Below are 27568 nucleotides of genomic sequence, written 5' to 3' on the forward strand. Positions count from 1 at the left end.
TTTTGGCTTATTTGCATATGTGCATGTTTGCATACATGAAGGTAACACAGGTGTTTGCGGGTGTGTACATGCACATAGAGACCAGACTAGAACATCAGTTCTCATTTCTCAGGTAGTGTTCACTATTTTTTGAGAGACAAAAACAAAGAAAGACAGAGAGAGAAAGACAGACAGAAAGGTACAGAGAGAGGGGAGGGAGAGTGACAGAGACAGAGTGACAGAGTGACAGACTGACTGACTGACTGACTGATTTCTCAGACTGGAACTTGCCAAACAAGCTAGGCTGTGTGGCCAGTGAGTCTCTGCCTGTTTCTGCTACCCCAGCACTGGAATCATAAAGTGCACAACACCACACCTGGCCCTTCAACATTAACTTAGTTTCTGGGAATTGCACACACTGGCTACTTTTCTAGAGGATTTGGGTTCAGTTTCCAGCACCAATATGTTGGCTCAAAAACATCTGTAACTCCAGTTCCAGGAGACCTGATGCCCACTTCTGACCTCTGTGGGCCTTAGGCATTCATGTGGTGCGCAGAAAGGCATGCAGGCAAAACACCCCTACACATCAAGTAAACTAAAGTTTTAAGCAAAGGCAAGCTGTCACAATTTCACCAAAGTCATTGCTAACTGAGGTGAGGAAATTATTCATCTCGCTTTGGTAAGGTGTTATTTGAAAAACAAACATGAATGAGTCTTAAGAGTTTTGACCAGATGTGTTTCCCCAGTCAAACACTAGTCTAGCTATCTTAGGTTTTAGCCTGTTGACATAGCAAATTAGACTCTGATGCTGAAACAGCCTTGCATATCCAGAGTCAAGCCTACTTGGATGGCATACTATCGTTTTCTTTTGCTCTATTCTTATACATCAGAGAAACCCCCTCTCCTCCCTCCCCTCCAAAGTAAAGTGAAATAAGAAGGTAAGGGTGATCTCTAGTATGTTCTATTTGGCTTTAACACTCAACTTGACACATCCAGAGTCACCTGAGAAGAAAGTCTCAACTGAGGACTTGTCTAGATCAGATCAGCCTATAGGCATGTCTGTGGCGGGACTGTCTTGCTTGTTAAATGATGCAGGAGGGCCCAGCCCCTGGTGAGCAGCACCATTCCCCAGGCAGGTGGTCCTGAGCTAAACATGGATGTGTGAGTGAGCAGACAAGCAGTATCCCTTCACAGTTTTAATTCATGTCCCTCTCCCAACGTCTCTAAATGATAAATTACTACCTTTAAGCCAATTACATGATTTCTTCTCCTAAATTGCTCTGGTCAGAATGTTTTATCACAACACCAAAGATGAAACTAGAATAACACTTTCTATTTTTTAAAAGGATATTATGTAAAACTGGTATTAATTCTTCTTAAAGTATTTGGTACAAATTGCTAGTGAAACTATCTGGACCTGAAAGTTTCCATGTGGGGAGGGCTTTTACAGTATCAATTAAGTTTTTCTTAAAAGTTATAAGACTACTAAAGTATTTCATTAGATTGATTTTGGTACATGTGGACCATTTTTGTTAAGATGTTGAATTTACAAGCTCAAAGCTGTCTATAATGTTCTTTTGTCCTTTTAAATTTTACTTATTTATTTATTTACCTACTTATTTACTTATTTGTTTAATGTATATAAGTGCTCTGTCTTCACATACACTGGAAGAGGACATCAGATCTCATTATAGATGTTGTGAGCCACCATGTGGGTGCTGGGAAGTAAACTCAGGACTCTGGAAGAGCAGCCAGTGCTTTTTAACCGCTGAGCTATCTATCCAGTCTCCTTTATTGCCTTTTTAATGGCTTCAGGATCTGTACTAATGGCTCTTATTTCACTCTAAATATTTCTGATTTACCTTCTCTTTTTCTTTTTGTACATTTTTCTGGATCTTTATCAATTTTCCTGACTCTTTTTAAGGAGGCAGTTTTGAGTTTCACTGATTTTCTTTATTATTTTCTTTCCTAATTTAATTGATTTATGCTCTATATCAGTATCTTGCTTCTGCTTGCTTCCTTTTCTTTTTCATTTTGCAAGCTCTACTCGATAATCTTCATTTAGTACTTGCAAGTGCTGTCCTTCTTCCTGCCCCTTGACTCCGCAGGAGGTATACTATCACTCATATTGGTATTTCATGCAACCTTTCTCTATGGTTGTTTTGGTAAGGAAAACAGCTAATACATATCCATATTTTCAAGTCTAGAAGCCCCTGGCCAGTTCACCTCCTGATCGTATTTTAGGATCTTCATGTATTTGCTTACTAGAACTGTTCAGCATTCAGATCGGGGAGCAAGCCAGATCGGTCTGATTGACACATAGCCCGTCCACACTGCACCATCGGACACTTAGATTTTTTTTTTTTTCAAAACTACTCTATTGTTTCCAAGTTACCATAAATTCAAAGACAATTTTAAACAAATTCCTAGCCCATTTTCTCACCCAGTGCTTTGTTGTTGTTGTATATAATATTTGATAGTTTCAAGTTTCACAAGACTCTTCATTCTTTACAGAAGCTACCAGAGGAGGCTTTGGTCATTTAAGTGTTTGTCTCTTTAAAATTGGAAATTTTGTTCATTGGTACCTGTTTGAAACCAACACTGAAGCATCAGAAAAGGGTGAACTCTTCACCCAGGTAACGGGCGAAGGGAAAGTACATAGAGAAACTTGTTGTAGTTTGTCATCTCCATTCCCAGGACACACTCATTCTTTGAACTACTCTGTCCTTATTTCCTGCTTGTAAAAATGGAGGGAGTGTGTGTGTGTGTGTGTGTGTGTGTGTGTGTGCACATATGTATGCACATGTGCATGAACATCTTCTGCCTCCAAAACTGAAACTCAGATATTTGTTCATCTGTGTGCCAGCTGGAATGAATCTCTCCCAGTCTCCTGTATCTCTCTTCCTCAGAGATTCCTAAACAAAGAGCTTCCTCTGCCTACCTTTAAAGTTGCATTAGTTTCTATGCCTCATGGGCTGGGGCCAGGGCTTTTCTATGTAGCATTTGTCCAATGTTCCACAGAAGCCTGTCTTGGTCGTTACTCTCTGCCTCATGGGACTCTTCTCTCCAGAGGAAGAGAAGGCCTGTGTAACATCTCAGAAAACAACATGAGCAATGTCATTCATAAGTTCTGTGACAAGGCTACAACTAAACTGTTACTGGTCAGAGTTACCACAGGTACTATGAAAGAGGAACGGTGGAGATATAATAGTTGGGTTAGTAAGTCAAAAAGTCGTCTGAAGAGAAATGATATATCATGGTAGATGTCTGTCATAGGGGATTGTCTAGAAGGCTCAACATTGGATAGAACCTTCAATCCCATTTCCTAAGGTTTTCCTTCAACACAGTATTCATTCAATGAGCCACTCTTGAAACATTTAGGATATAGCAGCCCACATGAGAAGCTTACATTCCAGTGGACACAGAGTATCACAAAAGATAGCCCAGTGGTGCTTCAATCCAAGGTAACCAGTGAGAAAACAGAAATAGGAAGTGGATTCATTTACTCAGTGGGATTTCATCAAAAACTATATTGTTTCTGCGATGCCAACAGAGATATTGAGCACACACAATGTCTTCTGTTGGGAAGAGGGGGGAACGAAGCCAATCCAATGGATTCAGAAGAAGCAGGAAGCTGAATAAAGTAATTATTTTACTGCCATGATTTTATATGTGCTTCTCAGTAAACATTCCACAACCTGGAGTGAGCTCCAACAGCCACCGTGAATGCACATCCCATTCAGTGAAGAGTTCAGAGAGCAAGCACAATAACAGGGTACTCCCAGACCCCAGGTGCTCCAGCCCAGAGGCAGCCCTACCTCCTTGTTGGTCCTGTCTGCTTGCACCAGGGTTCCATTCAGACAAGGTTCCACGTAGTGAAGCTCTTCATTATACTGCAAAGGGTGGAAACAACCAAGAGGAAACATTAAATGGAGACCCCCCAAAGGGTACTAGTTAATAGTCAAAGGGCAGTAGTTAACAGTCAAAGGGTACACAGCCACACGGGAAGATAGCGAGATCACAGGCTCCATTCACTCGGACAATTGCAATTAAGTACTAAAGACAAACTTGTCTGAGAGAAACCTAAAGAGTCCGTGCTGAAGTACAGCAGGGTACATACTGCCTACTGGCCATTCTTCAATAGTGGCTGGGCAGAGAGCAGTCACACATCCTCCTGGATGCTCCTCAGAGATGATGGAGCAAGTAGATTGGGTGGTGCAGTTCCTGCTCTAGCCTCAGCTTCATAGAACCAACAGATACCTGTATTGGTCACACACAGGGGGATATAATGGGGGAAAGGAGGGGCTTTGATGTTCTCAGTGGTCCTGGAAGGGTGGGAGGGGCTTTTGGTAATGCTTCTCCTATATAGTAGTACCATATGCAGGGCTTTGCCAGCACTGCCTTCTCCAAAACTTTAGATCCCCAGCAATCCTGGATATGACCATTAATTTTTATCCTCAGCACATGACCTTTCCAAGGGCTTCGATGGGTTCTGGGCATTTGGACGGCTGACTACTCAAGTATCTGTACTCATTAGTCTGCACCAAAGGCATGCTCTGGTCATTCTACATTTGCTGCTGGTCCCTCATATGTCTCATCTTTTCCTTCTGACCTTCACCTCTGAGAACTGTGCAGGAGCTCGTCTGCTTGGCTTCAGCTTTTCCTGGCTGGCTGATGCTCATCCTATTGATTATTTCAATCCCATACCCACTGGGAAGGAAGGTCAGGTACAAGAGAGGCACTTAGTCAAGCTTCTTTCCTGTATATTCCACAGAACGTCTAGTTTCCTTTACTAGGAACCCCCAGCTCACAGGGAAACTCCAGTCTTAGTTGCTCTACCTGGCCCCTTGATACTGTGATTGGCTAAGACCAGTTGTGAACAGACACATTATAACCCTGAACTAAGTGGATCTGGGCACAGCTCTAAGCCCACAGTAGGCACCACAATCCATTCATTCAGTGAAATCACTAGGCCATTTCCAATTGGACAGCCAAATACACTCAGAGCTGCTGAGGGAAACGACCAGAAGCAACTCACACATCCAATCTAGAACAAAATCTTGCTGAGGATTTGACATTTTAGGCTGTGATCAACAAGCACCATGGGAAGGCCAAGCAAGACACAGAGTGAAATAGAGGTTGAGATTGGGACACTCACTCTGGACACATGCAAGTATATACCTGCAGCTGCTACAACAGTGAGTAGAGGCAACAGCACCACATGCAGAGAAGCTGCCTACGGGGTATGGTGCTGCTCTGGGCAGTTAGTTGCTAAGGAGCCCTCCCTCCATCCAGACTCAGAATAATGCTTCATCTATAGTTTGACTTAGCCTCAAGTACTTCAAGTAGCAAATCCTTTACAGACAGGGAAACTGAGGAAAAACAAACTGCAAAAGGCTGTGACTAAGTAGGGAGTGGTGTCCAGGTTTCTGACCTCACAGCCACTTTATTTCAGGATTTCAAAGTCCTCTGCATACTGGGGCCTCTTTCATATCCTATCAGGCTCACACTTATGGTCCTCTTAAGCCTTTGTTTCTGGTCTTGCAAATGCATCTGGAAATTTTCATTTGTCCAATGAAGTATTGAGTAAAAGAAATGGATGCGCACCATCCCTACGCCCTTTGCCCAAGTGTGGGGAAGCTAACCCAGGACTGCTTTTCCTTGCTGGGGAACTTCTTCAAGGGTGGTAGGTGTTTGAAGAGGATAGTATCAGGGGACTGTGGTGATGTTCTATTTCTGGAGTCAGCCAGATTAAACAAATGTATTCACCTTGTGATGACCCTTTGAGCTGTGTGTATACCGTGTATAATCTTGTGATAAACACATGTATGCTCTGTTGAAGTTAACTGCCAAGGAATAGGGTGTGGCATTTGGTCCCCAGAAGGGAAGTCACCTCTGGATTCAGGAAGCACATGCACAGATCAAATGAAAGTCTTCACCAAGGTTCTCCTATAGTTTGGAGAAAAACTGGGAGCTTCTTGGGAGACAGCCACTGCCTTCTCCTTCACCTCCCTTGCAGACAAGTGGCAAAGGAGGGAGAACAAGAAGATGAGGCCAGCATGGGTCTGCCACTGATGCCCTCTGAACCATAGGACTAAGACTTCACCTGCCTTCCTTCTGGATCCTTCCATCGGGTCATTAGATGCATATATGTTAAAGCAACCTTTGAACCTTTATTAAGCCATAACATAAATCAGATTTAAACATTCTTGAGGGTCCCACTTTGGTTCTTGCTTTTTAAAATAATGTGTATGGTGTGTGTGTGTGTGTGTGTGTGTGTGTGTGTGTGTGTGTGTGTGTGTGTGTGTGTGTTTGAGAGAGGGGGGGGGAGATTGGACGCATGCGCATGTCATGAGGTGTATGGAGAGATCAGGCAATAACGTTGCATATCTGTCCTCCTTTTCATCTAGGGTGAGATCTTGTCATTCAGCTGGGTGTGGTGCACGCCTTTAATCCCAGCATGGATCTCTGCAAGTTCAAGGCCAGCTTGGCTTACATCATTCATCACTGTACACCTCAGTCTAGCTGGCACAGGAACTTATGGAAATTTCCCCTGTCTGTCTTTCCGTAGGAGCACCACCAAAACAGAAGTGTGCAACATACCTGGCTTCACAGAGATTCTGGGGATTTGAACTCAGGCCCTCAGGCTCACAGGGCAAGCACCTGTGACCAATTGAGGCATCTCCTTAGCCGTATTCTTGCTCTTGGCCCTCTGATTTTCAGGGAACTTTAAAAAGTTTCACCAACACTCTTCCTAAAACATACTTTTGAGGGCAACGCCTATGGTTGTGGAGTCAGAGATTAGTGTTAGGACAGCTGGCACCATGTCCTGTGCTGCTGTCTACACTGTGGGGCTGCAGCTGCTAAACCTTGCTGATCCCACCTCCTAATACTTACCCATCTTGTGGTAGCCAGCAAAGTGGACCTGTGGAGATGGAGGGAGGTGACAGATCCGAGTGAATGTACTTTTCTAATACAGAGGCTAGCAGATGTTGGAGGAGGGGCAAAGAAGACCAGGAAATTTTGTCCTCATCAGGGAGGTACATATGTAATAATCAGAACCAGACTCACTGTCATTGAGTGCACTGCACCCACAGTAAAGGGGTCTACTCTGAACCCCAGCCAGCTTGTTAGTGGCATCATCCAAGCTTGCAGTTTCCTAATTTCCCCTGACTACATCAGGACTGAGCCAGGCTCAGCAATCTGGTCTGTATCACTGTTGGGTATGGAGATGGCCATGTGTAGAGAGGATTGGGACATGCCCGGCAGCTGAATCAAGCAAGCCTACTGGCCACAAATGCTCATCAAACTACCAAGGGGCTGCAAAGGATGCCCTGTACATGGATATGTTTCTTAAGCTCCAGCGGCTCCCCATTTGGACATCTTTCAGCTGGTACTTGTTTACAGATGCCCACTAGATGCCCTTGCTATTTTACTGTGTATGTGTATATATGTGAGAGCTGTGTATGTATATGTTCTTGTGGATGTGTATATGTGTATATGTGTGCACATGCATGCAGAGACCAGAGGTCAACATTAGGCATCTTCCTCTCACTCTTCACCTTACTTATTTAGACAGTCTCCGATTGAACTTTGATTGGCTGGAGATTTGCAGATCATTGATTGGCTGAGCTGGCTGGCCAATGAACTCAAGAGATCTGCCTGTCTCTCTCCCTCTTAGCACTGAAGTTGCAGATACTTGCATACTATGTGCCCAGGTTTCACATCCTGGAAAGCTGAAATCAGGTCCTTGTTCTTGAGCAGCAAGCACTCTACTGACTGTGTCATTTCTCCAACTCCAGTATTCCCTGTATTTCTGTTTTGTGAATTAATGGTACTAGATGGTCACATCAGTTTCTAGCTGATGCTGTGGTTCCTGCCAGCCTTAGGATACAATAGTCCATCCATAACAGATGTCAGTACCCCAAGTAGAAACGAATTCACCCTCAAAGGTACAATTTCTTCTGTGTTCTACTTTTAGCTCCTCCAATAACTAGGATTCCACTATAGTGGCCTTCAACCACCACCTCCAACCAGAGTAGCAAGTCCTTCCTTGGGTTCTCTTGGCATGACAAGAGAGCCTGGAGAGCCCAGAATAGATCTGGACCAACAACCAGCTGCATGCTGAAGGAATGCCACCACTGTAAGAGCTTAGAACCTGTCACATGACCCACAGGAGGAAGGGGTCTCAGTCATTGTGAGCTTTCTCACCCAAAGAAAGGGATTTCCTTGAGGCCTCATCTTTGGATTCAAATAGTCTCTGCTTCTGCCACATATAAGCTGGGTCTCTTGGACAAAGCGTTGCATAGCCATGAGTCACAGGCTCTGAGTCAGAGGCTCACTGTGAGAATGAATGAGCATGCTCAAGGGCCTGACATGAAGAGGCAGTGCATGCTCAGTGTTCAGGAGAGGAAGAATACAGACATGGGAATGCAATGTGTGGACACAGTGACAGACTGGCAGATGAGCTACAGAGGAAGGGAGATTGGGACCAGTCTTCTCTATGCAGCGGGGCCATCACCTCTTGGCTTCCTTGGAGGAACATTGTATATACATTTGTGGGGGACAAAGCGATGCTCCAGTGAGAGCAAATGGCCAAGCTAATGCCCAAGACAGAAATCAAGGATTCTGCTCCACACCACACTCCGCGTCCTCCCAGCAACCCAGGTCTCTGTAGTCTAGGAGATGAGGCATTGCCAGATCCCTCCCAGGAAGGTGTCTCCCATAGAAGTCTTTATTCTCCCATTTGTTCTCTGAACATTAACAAGGGATATAAACACTAGCTTAGTTTGATCACGTCCATCACCACTGACTGGTCATGAATTATTTTTTTTTTTTGCCCGTTGGTTGTAAATGAACATATTTATATCTCTGCTCTTCTTTTTCATGATAAGAAGTGCAAATCTCTGAGCCACCACAATCTTCCTTGGATATTAGACTATTTTCTAGCATTCCTCTCTCTTGTCGAAAGGCTATGTCCCTATCTCAATCAGCCATCAAACTCATGGCCAGGCAGCAAAAAAGCATATCACCACATCTTCCTTCCTTCCTTCCGCTCAGTCTCTGTAAGCATTTCCCACCTCTCCTCTTCCATTGGCCCAGCACAATCCTCAGAAAGAAGACTACCAGGAAAGGCTAGCTTTAACCTCAACCCTTCAATGGCCACACCACTCTTGGGGAGAATCTGAGAATAAGTATGTAGCCATGGAGTAAGCATCTATACATTCTCTATTGACTTGTGCACACTATAGCCTGAGAACTAGCCAGTGGCCATCTTGCCTTTGGTCCCAGATAATGCTAAGGTACCTGAGCTTCATGTCAGAAGTCCGACGGTGAAAAAGAACGATATACCTTTAAGACTTCATGGGACAGACTATCAGTTGCCTAGACACTGGGATGAGAGAAGGCCCAGTAAGAGGGGAGAGGCTTCTAGGAAGGTCTCCTGCATCACCCTAAAAGCTGAGACTCCACATGCCGATCCCGAACATAGCTTACAGGACTTGGGTGATATGGCCTCTTTCTCTGTCTCAATGCAGTCCAGTTCCTCCAACCAGCACCGTTCTTGCCAAGTCTCCCCCACCCCAATAAGCTCCAAACATAGTCAATTCTCTCTGGAAGAGAGGATGAGTTTCACAACCTGAAAATGGTGCTTGTCTTCTCAGTAAGCTCTTTCCTCTTTCCATCCCTGACCCAACCATTGGCTTACATCTAATGTTTACATTACTTCAGATAGCCAGCCGGGCATCACCTCTTCTAAGACGTCACCATAGAGTCTCCTGCTGATGCCTGCTCTGTCTCTGTCCCTGCCAGGCTCTCCCCCGAGAAGGTGCTGGCCTTGCTGTACCATGAGTAGCTGTTCCTGGGCTACCCAGGAACCAGGAACCAGACAGACAGTCACACAGGATGCCAGGGGTGATGAGGCAGATGCCGGTCCTCTATAGAAGCCCAGCACTCACACCAAGCATACAGCTGTATTTATTAAACCAGCTGATCACAATGACAAAAACAAAACAAAATAAAACAAAAAAGGCAAAAATGTGGAGAAATCCATTCAACACAAAGCTGAGGGGGAAAGCTGAAGTAAAAAAAAAAAAATTTACCCATTTCAAAAAACAGATTAATAAACAAAATAAATAAATAAATAAAATAAAGGAACAAGTAGATATATTCTAGAGAATTTGAAGTTCCACCAACAGCCTATAATATTAAAATACTGGCTTGCTCCTGGAATGGAGGAAGCTGATGCAAAGAAGACTCGGTTAAATACATTTATAGTTTTGCTGCTGTATTTTTAATCAAATGACCTGTCGGATGAAAATGTAGGAAGTATGGGATGAGGCAGAGGAATCCACAATATTTTCAGCAAGGCAAGGCATCCCAGGGTCTTCTAGCTCACAAAAGTATCTTCTGAAATTAGAAACACAACTGGCTGTAATTAGTCGTGCAGCCCTGATGAGCATGGAAAGCAAACACCAACCCAGGCCTCTCAATACAGCTTCTACAGCTCAATACAGCTGGCAGAACACTGGAGAGTTAGTTCTAGGAAAAAAACTGCGAATTAGAGACAGTATCAGAAATTTGTAGGATGGACTAGCAAATGATTCTCTCCTCAGTACCATTCTGCACAAACAGGGCCTGCAGGAAGCCTTTAAATTGATTTCACAATATCGGCCCAGTTAATGCCTGGCTTAGACGTCGGTAAAATCATTTCTCAATATCTATCATCAGATGGAATCAGTACCCTCATTTTTATGATAATGTTGTTCATTTAATGCATGGCTTGGAGAAAGACTTCAAAGTGAATGAGAAAACATATATGGGTTTTCTTGTCATAATTTGACCTCAAAATTTAACTCCAACTGCATACAACACCTTTGTTTCCCTTCTTCTTTATAATTCCGTCAGTGAGTTTATTAGCTTTAGGTAGAGTTTTCAATACCCTGCCCATCAGAGATAAAACAATGTTTATTTATCTTTTAATATTTATTCTCTGGAAAGACCCAGACCAAGAGATTTTCAATATAATACATAAGACACACATGACAATGAACTTAACAAACTATAAAGCTGATTTAAATGGCCATGAAACATCTTTCCTACTATTTAAAAAATCCCCCTGCCATCCTGCATTATGACACTGAAAATCAAGGGTAGTGATGAATCCAATTTGCCTGCATATGACCCTACAGTGCATGAAGGCTTCCACCACTGGACATAAGGCCTGTATTCTTGACTTTTCTCTCTAAGAGACCTCCTCAAACATCCACGTGGCAAGCAAAGAAAGACTGACCATAGAACAAAGGTAGCCAAGGAAATGTCCTCTCTGTTGGCAGGTTTCTGCAAGAACAGTCCACTCACGCATGCAGGGCATTCTGGGTAGAGGTATAAACACCTCCCTGTATGCACCTGCAACCACTAGTACTTGGGGTATGCTCAAGAAAATGACCATTTTCAACAGAGCTGGGGAAAATCCACGCCATATTATGATGACACATGTACAAGGTGGAAGAAGGAGGAAAATAAGAGTCCACAAAGCAAAACTAGTAAAATGCGGTGGGCACCAAAGACAACTCAAGGGATTGCAAGTGACAGCTACCACCTCTGACTCTACCACTAGCTGGGGCCTCCAACTGTCAGCAAGCATGCAAACTTACACCATACATGGTGGGTGCCGTGATAGGACTGCCACAACAATTTCTGTGCAGATATTATCAGTCAAATATATACCCAACCTCATAAACATACACACATTATCTTCAGTGTGCTCCAGGCCGTGGCAAGCCTATCCACCAAAGCACTCTCAAATAGAGGCGAGGGCCTCACAGCACAACAATAGCATAAATATATAACCAACAAAGAGGTCTGTGTAAACATTGGGGTATGTGTATATACATTTATGTGATAAACATATATCAACTTGATATATATATATAAACTATATGTTATTATATATAGTTGCATATATAATATACAACATATGAGTTATTATACATAAAAGATATATATATATATATATATTTATTTTAAATAAGATAATAGAGACAAATTACTAGGTATTCTGTGAAATGTGATCTTATTTATGGAAAAATCTATGGGCTTAGGTCAGAAGGATGTCTCAGTGGGTAAAGGCACTTGCTGTCAAACCTAAAGACTAAGTTCAAGGTCCAGGACCCACAGGATAGAAGAAGAGAATGGGGTCCTAAAGGTCGGCCTCTCATATCCAAGGCAACTCATAATAAAATGTAGTGTAATGTTTCTACCTCTGTGGATGCATATACAGAGAAAATGTGAAATAATTATACCGAATTGAAGAATAATGAAAAAATATGAATTGTCCAAAAGATTTACAAGTGTTATTCATTCAAAAGCAACCATCAGAAAGAGTTGGTGTTAATTCATTGTCTTCCAATGTGAGTTTGCTACTATATCTGATCTGTTCACTTGCACATGAGTGGAATGGAGAGACCGTGAGTCTATCATAAAGGGTTCAGACAAAACTATTCAGAGTTCCCAGTGATCACAATAACTCTGCAGATCGTCTTAATTCATGTTGAAAACTAATGAACAGATGCAAGGTGGTGGTTAATGTAACCTCCAAGGGGCTTTATTCCGTAAGGGGATGGCTAAGGGTAAAGAAAAATATTTTTCCCAACTATTCCATAATCACTGGCTGTCTCTGTTTAATTATCTTAATCAGCCTCTCCTCATTATTGCATTGACACTGTATATCTTAATGGACTTACACAGATTATTTCAAGTGATTGGTCTTGTTAACTGAACGATAAATTCTGACAGATAAAGGATGTAGGGTGTAATTAGTTAGCTCTCCTTCTTCTGTAAATTTCTGATACTTCTGTGAAACATAATTAAAGATTAATAAGAAAGATAGTCTCGAATTTGCTGCTTCTTATCTGTAAAGGCTCCAGGATATGTGAGGCTCCGACCATATTTCCCTCGTCACATGGAGGCTGGCAACTAGGGGAGACTCTGATTAGAAAGCCAATGGCGTCTTGATCTGAAAGCCTCATTGCAAAGGGCTAGGCCCTGAGCTCAGTGTCTTCATGGCAAGATGGTCGAGGGGCCTAGCTGCATCTGCTCCACTTGTGTACCAGAGAGCTAGAAGAATGGCAAAGGCAGGCCTGAGGCTTCACTGCGCACCTTCTCTTCAACGCACTTTCGGGGCAGTGATTTATGCGGCCCCATGCCTCTGCCTTCATACCATGTGCACAGGGCTGAGGTGAAAGGTCAAGCAGGGAGCTACTGAGGACCTGTGGCTGTGGGTTGCACATAGTGGGTAATTGATAGATAGTAGCTACTATTATTCATTCCACCAATATTTAAACTCCTACATTTTTCATGCATTGTCCTGGGGACTGGGCCTATATCTAAAACAACCTCTGCATCCCAGGAAGACAATGGTCTCTTTCTTTTCCAATGACCCTTCAGAGCTTTGAAATTTTTATTAGACTCATTTATTTGGCAGAGGCACATCTATGTGTACATGTGTATGCCTGAGTGTGTACATGTGTGTGTGTGCACATGCATTTGCATGAGTGTGCATATATGTACATGTGCCCTGGCAAAGGAAAAGTACTATAAATGTATGAATCCGTGAGGCCTGACTAGTGTTGTCAGGTTGGGTAGCAGGCATCTTTACTCACAGACACATCTTGCTGGCTTTTAAAACCCTGCAGCTGTTGGTTCCTCTGCTTTGTGGTTATGCCTTTCGGTCTGGAGGTCTCATCAGAAACATGTGGGAAGAGAACCCAAGCAATGCCCTCACCACGCAAACACCTGCACCTGAACTAGAGACCACAGGCTGGTGTTCTGTCTCTGCAGAAGGATGCTCTAACATAGACAGACCACACCCTCTGTCTAAAAGTACGGGAAAACGCACATGGCAGAGCTGCATCACCAGAGCACTGTCCAAACTCCAATGCCCAAGCTCTGTGTTCCTTGCCACACTACCTCCATTGTCACCTGCTGCCAGTGCATGTCCCAAACATAAATATGGCAAAGCACACCTGTCCACAATATCCACCTGTGCATCTGAGCACCACAGGGGGAAAAGTTCCTTGTGATGGCAGTGTTTGAAAAGAGAGGGAAGCCTTTGAAAGGGGAGGGGCTCAAGGGACACAATGATAATCACAGGAAGGGCTGCAGAGAGTAGAAGAATTATAAACTGGAAATGGAATACATCCCTCTTATGTACCTCTGTTACTACCCAGCACTGGCACACTACCTGGATCTCTATCTGCCAGTCTTGGGACCCCGGAGGACACTCTACTGACACTATCTGAGTGTCCTCCGCTCAAGCCAGGCCGCACCTCCTGGAGTTGCTATTGCGAGGGAGCTACAATTTAAAAAGGCACGCGGCTCTCCATCTTTCCGTTCTTTAATCTTTCTTCTGTTACCGTCATGGAACATGGGGTTGACCTGGCTTAAAGGTCATTATCATGTGATAAATTCTAGCAGCTCATGGGACATCTTTGCAAGTTTATTCCTCAGAATCCCCCCCAAAAGGCTGAAGAGGCTGTTTGCTGGCCTCAAAGAAGCAATGCATTCCACAACATTCTCAGGCCCTGGAAGACCTCCCCTACTGTCCCCGAGTCAGTGAATAACAGGTGGGCTTAACCAACCTTCATCCTCTGGTCCCTAGACCCTGCACATCCAACAGCGACAATGCAAATGACCCAAAGTACAAAGAAAGCACAGCGTGGGCGCACTCACTGTGATAATGTTGAAGAAGTCATCATCACCCAGAGTGTCAAGAATCGAGGAGACTGTTTGCTTGGCGATGGTCAGGCGCAGTCCTTTCATGCTGCCACTGACGTCCACTAAAATGACGACATCCTTTGGAGAAGTTGCTGCCTGAATGTACCTGCGTGGAGGGGCATTAAGGAAACATGAATGTGGCCTCTTTTCAAACCTTCTCCCAAAATTGACTAAGAGCTTTAAGCACTGCCTACCATTTTCTGTTCCTGCAGTCAAAGGCGATGACTCCATTCTCATCTGGTTCCCATTTAATCCCTAGAAGAAAAATGGGCTTATGAGAAACCTTGAGACTTCAAACGGTTATTTGTAGTACTTCAAGGCTGCTTTGTTTTGCTGACCAAATAGATGGGGTGAAAAAAATCACAACCCAGGAGCTCCTCACTGGCTGTTCATCCATCTCTAGGAAGCGCCCTCATCTGGTAGCCCTGTAGCAAACAGGGCCATAGCCTTCTTACTTCAGAAAGTTGTGGTGAGGTAGAGATAGCCTCAGCAAGATGCTGTCTGTGGTGAGAGGATGTGACGCCAGCCCCTTTCATAGCTATCTATAAAGACAGCCAAGACCAGCTCCCATAGCCCAGCAAGGTGCTGAGCTGCGGGGCATCCTTCCAAGGTCCCTGGGCAGCACTGGCCCCATCCCCAGACCCTAGTGAAGTCATGTCTACAGCATGGGCTGGGGAGAAACCATGTGACCTGATGGTCCCAACTCGGAGTTGTTTCCATGTGCATATTGATACAGAAGAGGCAGACATCCTATGGACTCAAAATCCTGCTGAGAATATCATAAAATAACTACAAGCATTCTGACTGAACTGATCTGACTAACAAAAGCCTCATCTATAAATAAACCTCCCAATTACATAAGCCCTTTACGGTGACTCCCTTTGTTTTCCAATGTCCTTGCAGCTATACTTTAAGGACTTCTTGCTGGTGGAGACAACTGATGATTTGTGGCTTCTACTTATCTTTTCCACACTCGTTCCAAACCCTCTTTGGTCAAACAGCCAGGTATTCGGATGGCTACTAGGTAGGCTTGCTTGCCCCACATGCTCCAGCCTTAACAATGTACATCAAAGTTGCTCTGTTGGGCACATCAAGGCAGACTGCAATTTGATGACATGGAAACTTTAATGGTCCAATGTTTATTATAACATTGTCTGTAATAGGATGCTTATTGCTTAAATGGCCGTGAGCTCCATGAGGAAGCATGTGCACCCTGCCGAACAGGGCCCTTGGGAACCATTGAATAATCTTGGGAGGCAGATGCCCCGGCAGACAAGTCTCGGGCCACAGATGCTGTGTGCAGGGCAAGCAGCTCCTCTAGGCAAGGATGATGGTGTCTGTGCAGCAACATCCAAAGACATCAGGTGCCTAGTCTTACTTAATGAAAACATAAAAGCCTCCGTTTAATTGCTCCAAGATTGTACAGTGTTCCTTCCCCATTCTTTTAGGTTGAGCTTGTTAATTCCCACAGCTGTGATGCAGGAACAATTGCAGCCTCAAGTCCTGTTTTCACAACTCGTAAGCAAAATTAAAACTTCCCTTTTTAATTAAAATTTAAGCCGAGCCAGAATTAAAACCCTACTGCAAAGTACAGGCTCAGGAAGCCCCCAGAAGGAACACCTGTTCCATGAGCATGACGGGCAAATGTTGGGAACACGCTAACCTGGGGGAGTTGTTGGAGACCTCTCTAGAGGGGAGGGGCTACCATCTGCTATGCTGTAGCTATTTCAACCTCTGCCTTCAAGGTCAGCCACCTCTAGAGTCAGAGAACCCCTGCTCACATTCTATATTACTTACACCTTTCAGTCAGAATTCAATTTTTTCCCCATATGACTTGATCTATTAATCCTGACAACAATGACCATAACAGCAACAACAGTGGGAGTAATAATAAGAAAACCAAACTCTTGTCTGGGAAGACTAAGTGTGGTACACCTAGCAGTCCAGTGCTTTGCTTGGATCACTTGTTCCATGAACTAACTTACTGAGAAAGATGCTGAAGCCACACAGTTTCTGTTATCAATATAGTTTGTGTGTGTGTGTGTGTGTGTGTGTGTGTGTGCAGAGCCAATCTTTCATTTTTTTCTAAAGGAAAGAAGAAAACTACTTAATCAGGAATCCGAAGGGAAACACAATGTCATTCATGGAAGCCAGGGTTGTCAGCTTAGGAGCACTCACCTGGATATTGCCTGAAAAAGCCCTTTGCACTTCCAAAGTACTGCCATATGAGAGATGGGTCCCGGTCGAAATTATCTACAAAGACTTTGTTTAGGGATTCAGACCAATACACTCCATTGACAATGGCAGGATCTGGAAATAAAAAGAACAGAGCATCATTAAAAAGAAGCAGAAGGGGTCAGATCACAGGTACCACACCCCAGGGCTCACTCACCCAGCTGGCCATCACTTCAGGTCCTGAGATACTGAGACCTAGAGATCCCAGACACTTGGGATGATGCTCCTGTTCGTCTCTATGAGCCACCCAGGAGCCGCCACTATGGTACCTTACCAAAACGCATATCCTTGTGTTAGTCATTTTTAATTTGACAGAGAATGTAGCTCTTAAAGGAGCAGAGACATGATTTTAGCATCAGCTTCCTGATCTCTAGAACTCAGCGTTCAAAAGGAAGAATGTGTTTTCTCTCACTGTAGCACCTTGACCAATCAGGATTACATCACAGACCCTCCCCTTCTGCTAAGTGGAGTGTGAGGCCAGTAAGGTAAAAAGTGGCCACTTGCTATTCATCCTCTGACCTATGGATGCTCACACGGCTGGAAGAAAAGATGAGATGACAGATGGGTGGGTGCATGGGTTGATAGGTAGATGGGTAGGCGCATGATGGAGCAAACAAAGGATGTTCTTCACAAGTCACATGATCTGGGCACTGGGGTGCCCCCAAAACTTAAGAGATAGAAGCAAGAAGGTCATAGGTTCCAGGCCAGCCTGGGTTACCCAGCCAGTATGAGCTCCATTGTGAGACTTTTTCTAATAATTAATTGCTTGTCTGTCTTATAGTTCCACTAACAAATCTCTTTTCCCCTCCCTTGAAAGTCCAAAGATAGTTCTTTGTGTCTTCTTCACATATTTAAAAGGTGACAGCTTTTAAATAGGGGAGAGGAATAAGGGGAAAATGGGAGGGAGGGAAGAATGGGAGGATACAAGGGATGGGATAACCATTGAGATGTAACAAGAATAAATTAATAAAAATTTAAAAAAAATAAAAAATAAAATAAAATAAAATAGTGACGAGAAGGCCCACACTAAAGGTCCATTCTTCACACATATTTTATAATATATATAGTATATATATACTCTAATATGTGGTATTGTACCCATTTAACTCAATTATAATACAAGGTTTATTCCTGATACTTTGAAAGTGCTATTTCAGGCTGTTTAGGCTAAATAAGTTATACAAGTTAATTGTTAGTTGATCAAATCATGGTCATAGCAATTACTAGCTTATTTTTATCACAAGAATATACATCTTAGGTGCAACGGATAGATATGATTCTATAGAAAGATAAGATAAAATAAAGGTCTTCAAAAACCTCAGAGACATATATATGACATTTGGAAGTGTTTTTATTATTTTGAAGATTCATTGACAATGAGACAGGTTAACTCCTGGCAACACCCAGACTACCTCAAAGAGGATGATGAGCATCAAAGAACCTCCTTATGGAGAAGGCCTCAAATGTGGCAAACAAGCCACTGGGCAAAATGTCCTCGTTTCTACCACAGACAGAATTCTGGAGGGCAAGCTTGGATGCAGGCAGAGTTAATAGCCAAACTCTGCCAAGACAGGGTAAGCAAGTCCTCAATAGTTCCTGCCTCACAAATATGTCTGGCAGATAAATTGGGATAGAAGGCTGAAGATGATGTTCCAATGTTATAGAGAGTTTTGGGTGACTGTTCAGGTAGCAAACTGTCTCTGTCATCTTCTCGTTTGGGAAGCTACTAACCTCCACTCCCTGTATACTCAGGTGATTGATTTTGTTCCTTCTCAAGTCTCTGATGGGTTGAAGACAAGATAGTTTAGTTTTACAATGAAGCTTGGTTGTTTAGGGGTTGGGATGTTTTTAGGTCTAGATAGATGTTTTACGTTGATAATGATGAGATATGATAGATAATGATTTACATTCAGAATTTTAGACGCACCAAGATAGGAAAGATGTTTTCTTCAAGGCTGCCAAATATAAATAGCCAAAACACTAAGAATGTAACATTTATATAATTCCTGATTGTTTCATGGTTCTTCTTGCCATACGTAGCTTGTTGTATATATGTGTAATAATATAGATGTATATGTAAAAATTAAAATAGTTAATAAAATATACATCAATAAATGTAAAAAAGAAAAATTCAATGCATCCAGCTAGTGGCAGAAAGCTCCCACAGAGCTGTCCCACTGACCCAAACCTTAGTCCTTCTCCAGAGTCTCCTGTGGAATTCTGAGTCATAGCAATCCCACAGTGACATACTTATCTCCAGGATTCCTGGTTCTTCACAGGTGGGAGGGATGAGGGCAGATTTGGTCATCCTGGCCTCAAGTTGCTTAGTATACCAATCGGAAAAAAAATCATCGAAATACTAACAATGAATTACACTGACAAGGAAACTCATTATTGGTCCATGGAACGTATGATGTTTTCTTTTAATTGCCAAGTTGGCAGACTAGAATATCCTGGAAAGAGTCTCAGTGAGGTACTGTCTAGTTCAAATTGGCCTGTGGCTATGTCTGTGGGGGACTGTCTATATTAAATTCATTGACAGGGGAAGACCCAGACCATGATGGGTGGAGCCATCCCTTGGGTTTGGGTCCTATGCCACTTAAAAGTAGAGAAAGTGAGCCAAATATAAGGCTTGCATGAATTCATTTCTTCACTGCCAGCTACCTATCCTTTGTCAGCTGGCTACCCTTAATATGTTTTCTAGACAGAGTCTACAATAGGCAACTGACAAGCTGGTAAGCCTGGGTCTTGCCTGACTGTCTCTGATCCACCTTGACATACCCTTTCAGATCACATAGGCCACTGGGACGCGGACTTTCATCTCAAAAGTACATGCTGCAACTATAACCAACCACATCACAACCTGGGGGTGTGAACACGACCGATTCAATCTCATGCCACAGAATACTTCTGGGAAAGGCTTTATCCTGGTAATCCTGGAGAGGGAACAGAGCCATTTATTATCCCTGCCCAAGCTTGATGGTAATTACCGTGACTCACTCCTGGCTGCAAAAGCTACTTACACGAGCCCACAAACATGCAAATACAATACTGATTCCGAAAACCCCACAGCTTTCACCTCCATCGATGGACTTAATTATATCAGAATCATAAAAAACCTTACCATAGTCAGAAGCAAAGATTCTATTTTACTAGCTCATTGTCTCGACATGCTGCAGAACCCAGTGGTTTTCAGTTGGGCCATGTTTGCTTTGGGACTGGTTCAGTTGTATAATTACAACTCCTCTGTGGACAGAAGAGAGAGGCTCATCCTTCCAGGTGGCCCTAGAATTCCAGGATTTCCACCCATAGGAAGGTGAGCACTGCCAGAGATACAAAAGACACCTGCTGGTCTGAAGGCCACTCCATCTAACTTATTTTGGACACTAAATCTTCCTCTGAAGTCATAATTCTTTAAGAAAAGGAAGATTCAACTTTCCAAGGGCACAGTAAAAGGGAAGCTGGAAATAGGGCTGGATTCACACATTCATGCGATTCAGTGTTGGAGATAACACTTCCCTTAGCATATAAAGTCAGCACAATGAGTGTGTTGACTCCAGAGGTCCCTTAAGCAAGCAATTTTGGGAGATGGGAAAGCCTGGAAGATCTGCCCATCATTACAGTCAGCAAAGAGACATGGATGCAGACACTCACACCCACACACGCATGCACACACACATGGTTAAAGATGCTTTCCTAACATCAGTGACCTACAGCAGAAGTGAAGTAAATCAAGAGAACATCACGGCCACCCACCTACCCTTCCTCAGGCCCCCAGCCCCTTCCACCAGCCAATGAGGAAGAGTAGGTATCACTCCGGGGTTGGACCAGTATTCTAACCTCATGGTCCTTCTGTGAGAATTGAGGAGAAGGACTGTCTTGTGGTCATTTCAAAAATTCTCAGCATCCTCCCATGGAACAAGCCAAGCTTTTCCTTGTTTGTGTACCATTTCAGAATTCTGTCTATGGTCCCCTTTGCCTCACTTAGGGTATCTTACACTTTTTTCCTCTCATCTTCATAAGGAGTTTATTCAGCATATTCACCTGACACACTAATGAGTGACTCTTTTGTGGCACTAATAACAGAAATTCATTCTTCTATGATTCTGAAAGCCTGAAGTCCAAGGTGTGACTGCGCTGATTTCCTCAGAAGCCTGTGAGGGTAGAGTCTGTCCCGTGACATGCCACTCTCCTAACCTCCTTGTACTCTGCAATGATTCTGCATTGCTTGGCTTGTAGACTCGGCATGACAAATGCTGTCTCCATATTTACATGGACCAGACTTCTGAGTCTCTGAATCAGATCCCCCTACCCCCATCTCTTTTCCTCATGAATCCAATCCAGACCTTGTGTCCTAATAAGGTCCCATCTGCAGGTATGGGAGGTTAGGGCTCAGAAGGTTTGGAGGCCACTATTCCACATAGTATACGTATTATGAATTATTATACACAGTATTGCTATGGTATGCATGTCTGTGGCTGCACATTAACGCTTTGGTGTGCACATGTGTACACATGCATGTGGGGAACAAGAGGCTGAAGTTGGGAGTTTCTCTTGATCACTACCTATTCACAGAGGTAGCATATTTCAGTTGAACCCAGAGCTCTCCGACTTGACTAGCTCTACTGACCAGCTTGTTCTGAGAATCCAGTCTCAGTGCTAGAACTATAGACAGGCCATCGTGCCAACTCTACATTCACCAGGATGCTGGGAGTGTGAACTCTAGCCCTCACCCATGCACAGAGAGTGCTTTACCAGCCTAGCCATTTCCTCAGCCCCGAAGTCACTTTCCTAAATGTCAAGTATACAGTCCAAAACCAAGATTATCTGGGCAATAAGATGCTTCCAGGCAACAAGGCCGTTTTTCCCACTATTCCTGTCTGCTACCCATCACCTTATTGTGCATGTTTCTCTATACAAAGTCCAGAAATACAAAGTCCTGTGTCTTCCCTGATGAGAAAGAATCACCCTCAACATGTCAATAATGTTCAGCTTTTTACCAGAACAGACACTAGCAGATGCCTAAATGCCTGGATGCCTGGATGCCTGGATGCCTAGAGAGAGCACTGCCCCCTTTGTGGTACATCTACACTTTGTATCTAAAGAGCATCTTCCACATCTTTGACTTGTCTTTGAAAAACATCAGACATCCTGGACCCAACAACAGATAGCCTTTCAGGCCTAAGCCTATCAAGTGCTTAGTACAGCAAATGGCCCATGAACAGCATATCATAAATAATGGCTGATCCCTAGCCTGTCCATTAGAAAATGCATAAATACAGCCCAGTAAGAGCTCCAAGGCATCATCCATACCTTTCTCTGTATCTGTGTTGCTGGGCAACCCCATTGCTAAGCAGCCCAACAGTCTAGAGCCCAGCCTGTGAGGTGGGCTCTCAGAATTGAGCTCCTGCTTGGTACTTGTTAGCTAGCAGCCTGGGCCTTGTGACTTCAACTTCCCTGAGTGGCAGGTCCCTTTGTGTATGGACGAGGGATGTAAGTGGGACTTCCTAAAGAGCTGCTGAGACAAGGCAGGGGACTACCTCAGGAGTGAAAGCATGCCATACATCATTTCACTGTATTTCTATCCCAGACACGTGGTGAATCTCCAATCCCACCTACTTTAGTTGTCCACAGACTATGTGTAAGTCTGGATTGGTCTATTCCTTAAATCCTCAAGGCAAGGCCCTCTGACAATTCTCATTTATTCATATAACAAACATTTTCCAGCCATTTGCCATATTGGGATTTATTATGGTTTGGCTATGAAGTGTCCCCCAAAGGCCCATTTTGAAAACTTTGAGACAGGGGCCCAGTTGAAGGAAGTAGGTTAGTGGGGGCATGTCCTTGAGGACCCTGTCTTGCCTGGGCTACTCCTTAACTCCTGCTTTGCTCCCCAACTGCTATGAAGCTCCAGCTTCCTTCCTTCTGCCTCCCTCACCATGACACCCCTGCCTTGCCATAGCCCAGAGACAAGAGAGCCATCAAGCATAGGCTAGGACCTCTAAGACATGACCCAAAGCAAACTTTCCTCCCCTTGACATTTTGTTGGGGATCACAGCAGTGGTGACAATAATCTAGGAAGTTCTGTCTCATAAGGGGGTAATGATGAGAACTTCAGATAGAAATAAAAAGAGGGACAGAGAAAATAGAATAAGATATGTCAGAAAGTTACTTTGGGTGGGAAGGAAGGGGGTGAGACTTCCTGGGGTGAAACCTGAATGCTGAAAAGGGCCCTTAAACACCAGTCCAGCAAGACCTTAGTAGAAGGAGGGCAGAGTTCAAAAACACTGATCTGAAAAGAAAGCAGGTATGACAAGGAAAAGGGTCCTGCTGGGGTCACTGATGAGGGTGGGGTAGTGTAAGTGGAGGCTGAGGGAACAGGTAGGCTCAGAAAATGATTTTAGCAAACTGGAGAAGTTCCCACACAGCAAAGTACACAGTGTCTTAACAGATAATGCCCTGCCTCCATCAAGCTAAGGCTCACCTGCCTAGATTCATGGTCCAAAATCAAGTTTCCTTTTGAAATCTACAGCATGCATAGATGCTTCTCCCTTCTCAGGACCAGCAATCAGAATCTTCACGGCTATCTCAGTGTTTGGATTTCCCCTTCAGACCTCAGTAGTCTGCTACATACTTGATTTTCTCTCCCTCTTCTCCTCCACAATACCAATTGTTCTATGATGACTTAACAGAACCTGAATTATTTTTACTTTTCATTTCCTACCACAAAATCTGGGTCCATTCCTAGGGAATCTGAGTGAATGCAAACGGATATAGAATTACACAGAAATTGCCCTTCTCCAAAACCGCTCTTGGAAAGGAAGAGTTTGGGCGCAGATGCTGCATGTTGGATGCAGGCTTGTTCTTTGGGAAGGCGAATCTTACCTTAGACTTTGTAATAGACTGGGGTTCAGACTTGCATAAAACTCTTTGAAGGCAAGCACTTCCCAGATATACAATCCCACACTGGAAAGAGGAGCCAGAGGACTGAGCACATGATGCTTTTCTCCAGGGATAGTGCTGGACCAACTTCAGGAGGACGGATGGACAATTTCATGCCTCTCTTTGAGCAAGTAAATGGCATCTCCCCCATTCATTCTCACTAGGACATGGATTAAATAGCGAGTCTGATGTTAACTACCCATCCCTTCCATCTCCCAGAGCATATGCTACATTTGGGCTGAATTATAAAGCAGGGCCATTTACCAAATATTTGCCCTCCCACTAATCTTCATGATCAGCTAGATATTAAATGCAGGTTGCTTTTCGCAAAGATAGGGGTCAGTTTCTGGCTGTCCTGGAGCCAAAGGGGCAAGGAGGGTCGGTCTGTGGTCCTATGCTGAGCCACTCTGGGTTGAGATGGGAAGCAATGGCTTGGCAAATGCCCAAGGATGCTCTAGGTTCTTCTTGTCTGTTGACTCAGTGTGTAAAGTTAAGGGGAGGGGCTAATTCCCCCGAGTATTTTCATTTCAATGATTTGCCTTATGCCTTTCTCCTGTTGCTAAAACTCCTTCCCTGAGGCAGATATTGGTTGCATCTTCCTAAGGTTCCAAAGACAAACAGAGGCATAAGCCCGTCAACTTCTGAGAAACCCAGTGAGTTTATTCACCTTCCCTAAATAGCAGAAGTGGTCACTTGTGGGGTGTACATGCTATTCCTCTAAAGGCCATACTAGAACGTCTTTACTCATCATGGATAATGGCTTTCCCACAGCCACATGAGTGAGCCCCCTTTCTTCCCTGGCCTATATACTCTAGCCACTCTGTGAGACCAATCAGGGCAGAGTTAAATACAACAGATATTATGGGGTGGTCAGCTATTCCCTGTCCTTTGAGGGAGTATAAAAAAGTCAACAAGCCTAGCTTGGATGACATTTTGCAAGTAGGTACAGTTGAATTCCCCAAGCTGGTGACTGTCTTGGAGGATAATCCTGCACAACACTCCCTTAACTTATGGAAAAATTTATATACATTTTCCTCTCCTTGTGATCCTTATGATTCCATCTCACTACAATGATGGCAATCAAAATGATGTGATGATAATGACAAGGGTTAATATTTATCATGCATTAAATGTGCCACAAGCTATGCAGACATCTTCTACTGAGTTACAAACTCTTCTTTCCATCACTAATTTATAGAAAAATGGCCCTCAAAGCTGTCAAAGTCATTGTCCTAATATATTCCACACTTCACCACCAAAGGCAGAGGTTAGCAAAGTTAGATCCATGTACAAATGGCCAGAAAATGGGCGATATGATCAGAGACCATGGCCTCTATTTATCTGACCAATCGGCTAAAGGTATGACCTAATGTGTATCCTACAAACAGGCTGACATGTTTCTTGGCACAGGCTACCCAGCCTCATCTGTCAACAGACAACAGAAGCAGGTAGTCCCTATGGAGACACTCAAGCCAAGCTTTCTTGGGTCTCTGGCACGGAATCTTTGTACTTATTATAGAAAAAGAACACAGATTAAAAACATCTTAAACCCCAAACAACTAAGCTTAATTGCAAAACTAAACTATCTGGTCTTCAACCCCATCAGAGACTTGAGAAGGAATAAAATTAATTACCTGAGTATACAGGGAGTGCAGGTTAGCAGCTTCCCAAATGAGAAGATAACAGAGACAATTTACTGCCTGAAAAGTCACTCGAAACTCCCTACAATGTTGGAGCATCATTGTCAGCCTTCTGGCCCAGTATATCCAAAAGACATATTTGTGAGTTGTTTAGAGGTTAAGATGTTTTTAGGTCTAGACAGATGTTTTAAGTTGATAATGACAAGATAGGATAGATATTGATTTACATTCAGAATTTTAGACTCACCAAGATAGGAAAGCTGTTTTTTTTAAGGCTGCCAAATACAAATATCCAGAACACTATGAATATAACATTTTATAATTCCTGATTGTTTCATGCTTGTTCTTGCTATAGGTAGTTTATTGTATATATGTGTAATAATATAAATGTATATGTAAAAAAATATTTAATAATTTAAAAAATAACATAAATTAGTTGAAACAGCTTGAAAGTAGACAGGGATGGGGACCAAGCCCAAGGTCCCCTACAAGAGTTCCCCAATATGTCCTCCTCAGTTTCTCATGCAGCATGGTGTGTAAGACCAGTTTATGACCTCAGCATTGGGAGTTGGGGCTACAGCCATTACAAGGCATAAAACCGCAGCTAAAATGCCTTAGACATACACCTATGCCCAACCATTGCCAGTGGGCCACAAATAGCAGAGTATAGCTATGAATGTAGCACATCACAAAATTGTAAACATACTTAAAACATTATGATATGCACAGACACATATATTATGATTTTTATAACACGATTGTATAGTTCTCAAGTGGGAACTTTATAGATGGCAATTTCATATGCCCATGTCAAAAAGTTGGACATCGTTTTTGTGTGTGACATGTCCCCATTAACCAAGTCACTTTGTAACTCTCAGAGAAAAAAAGCTGCCAACTTCCTTCCTGAGGGTTTGCTTTCATTGGGAAGGAAGCAAAGCTCATTCTGGGTATGTTTAAAGTCCAGGTGAGTGGTTATCTCTCCTTTTCAGTAAACACTAGAGCAACACCAGCCCTCAAAAATCTCCCAAAAGCTCCTTGGGACTTGAATCATGCTTGAAACTGTTGCACTGACGCTCATAGCTGGAATGGCTTCCACGCCCTAGAACATGAGTAGCTCCACCAAACCATCATGGCTTCCCACCTGGGGCTGTCAGACATTCTAATCGAACCCAGGACATCTTTCAAAATCCCATTCCATTCCACATCGCACCAAATACGCCCCTGAATCCTGGCCAACCTCACCCAGGGTTTCTCTTTCTTGTCTACCCTCTCATTGGTAGCAACTGTTACAACTTGTTAAGATTTGAATATAAAACATTGTCCTCTGCCCCCAAGGAGGTATGTGCTTAACACTCGGTCCCAGCTGCTGGTGGGTACCGAGAACTTCAGGAGTAGGGACTAGCCACACATTGTAGATCGCCTGAGGGATGTCCTTGAGGAGTATCTTGTAGTTGGTTGGTTGTCCTCCCCCTCCCTACTTGTTTCTGTGTGACACAGGGTCATTTGCTTTGCTCCACCATCTTTAGCATCATGACTGATGTTTACCCTCATCTTGGGCCCGAGGCAATGTATCCAGGTGGCCATGGTATCAAATGTTTACAGTCATGAGCCTAAGTCCTTTTTTTGCCAGAAGGGATTTTGGCACAGTGGTGTGAAGCCTAAATAACAGGGAAAACTGGGACCAGAGGAGTTGGACCTTCAATGGGACTAGTTAACCATGTGGTTCAGAAGCCCTGAATGTTGGAAGTTGGAAAAAGGTTGGAGAAGGAAGTTAGAGAAGTCGTGGATGGCTTCATGGTCAAGTCTAGTGGAAGAAGTTCAAAAGACTAGAATGTATGTAGGAACATGGACATAAAGAATGTACTCACAGCCAGACACAATGGAATTTGCCTGGAATTTATGTTCTTCATAAATGATAGCACATGTGCTGCATAAGACCTTATTTTAAAAAAAAAGACTGCAATTGAGATTGTAATTAGGATTCTACAGGGAAAAAT

General features: G+C 43.5%; 1 protein-coding gene across 1 annotated transcript in view; it reads right to left on the bottom strand.

Annotated features, from left to right (window-relative positions):
* The window catches only part of Cacna2d3 (calcium voltage-gated channel auxiliary subunit alpha2delta 3), an 811541-nt gene that overhangs the window by 422912 nt on the left and 361061 nt on the right, over positions 1-27568 (bottom strand). The window contains exons 6-9 of the mRNA XM_051140839.1: positions 16933-17064; positions 14949-15009; positions 14710-14860; positions 3798-3872 (exon numbers count right to left, since the gene is read on the bottom strand). Of these exons, the coding sequence (XP_050996796.1) occupies positions 3798-3872; positions 14710-14860; positions 14949-15009; positions 16933-17064 (419 nt within the window). The remainder of the gene's footprint in view (positions 1-3797; positions 3873-14709; positions 14861-14948; positions 15010-16932; positions 17065-27568) is intronic.

Source organism: Acomys russatus, chromosome 3 (genome assembly GCF_903995435.1).
Source record: "Acomys russatus chromosome 3, mAcoRus1.1, whole genome shotgun sequence".
In the NCBI taxonomy this organism is placed as follows: Eukaryota; Metazoa; Chordata; class Mammalia; order Rodentia; family Muridae; genus Acomys; species Acomys russatus.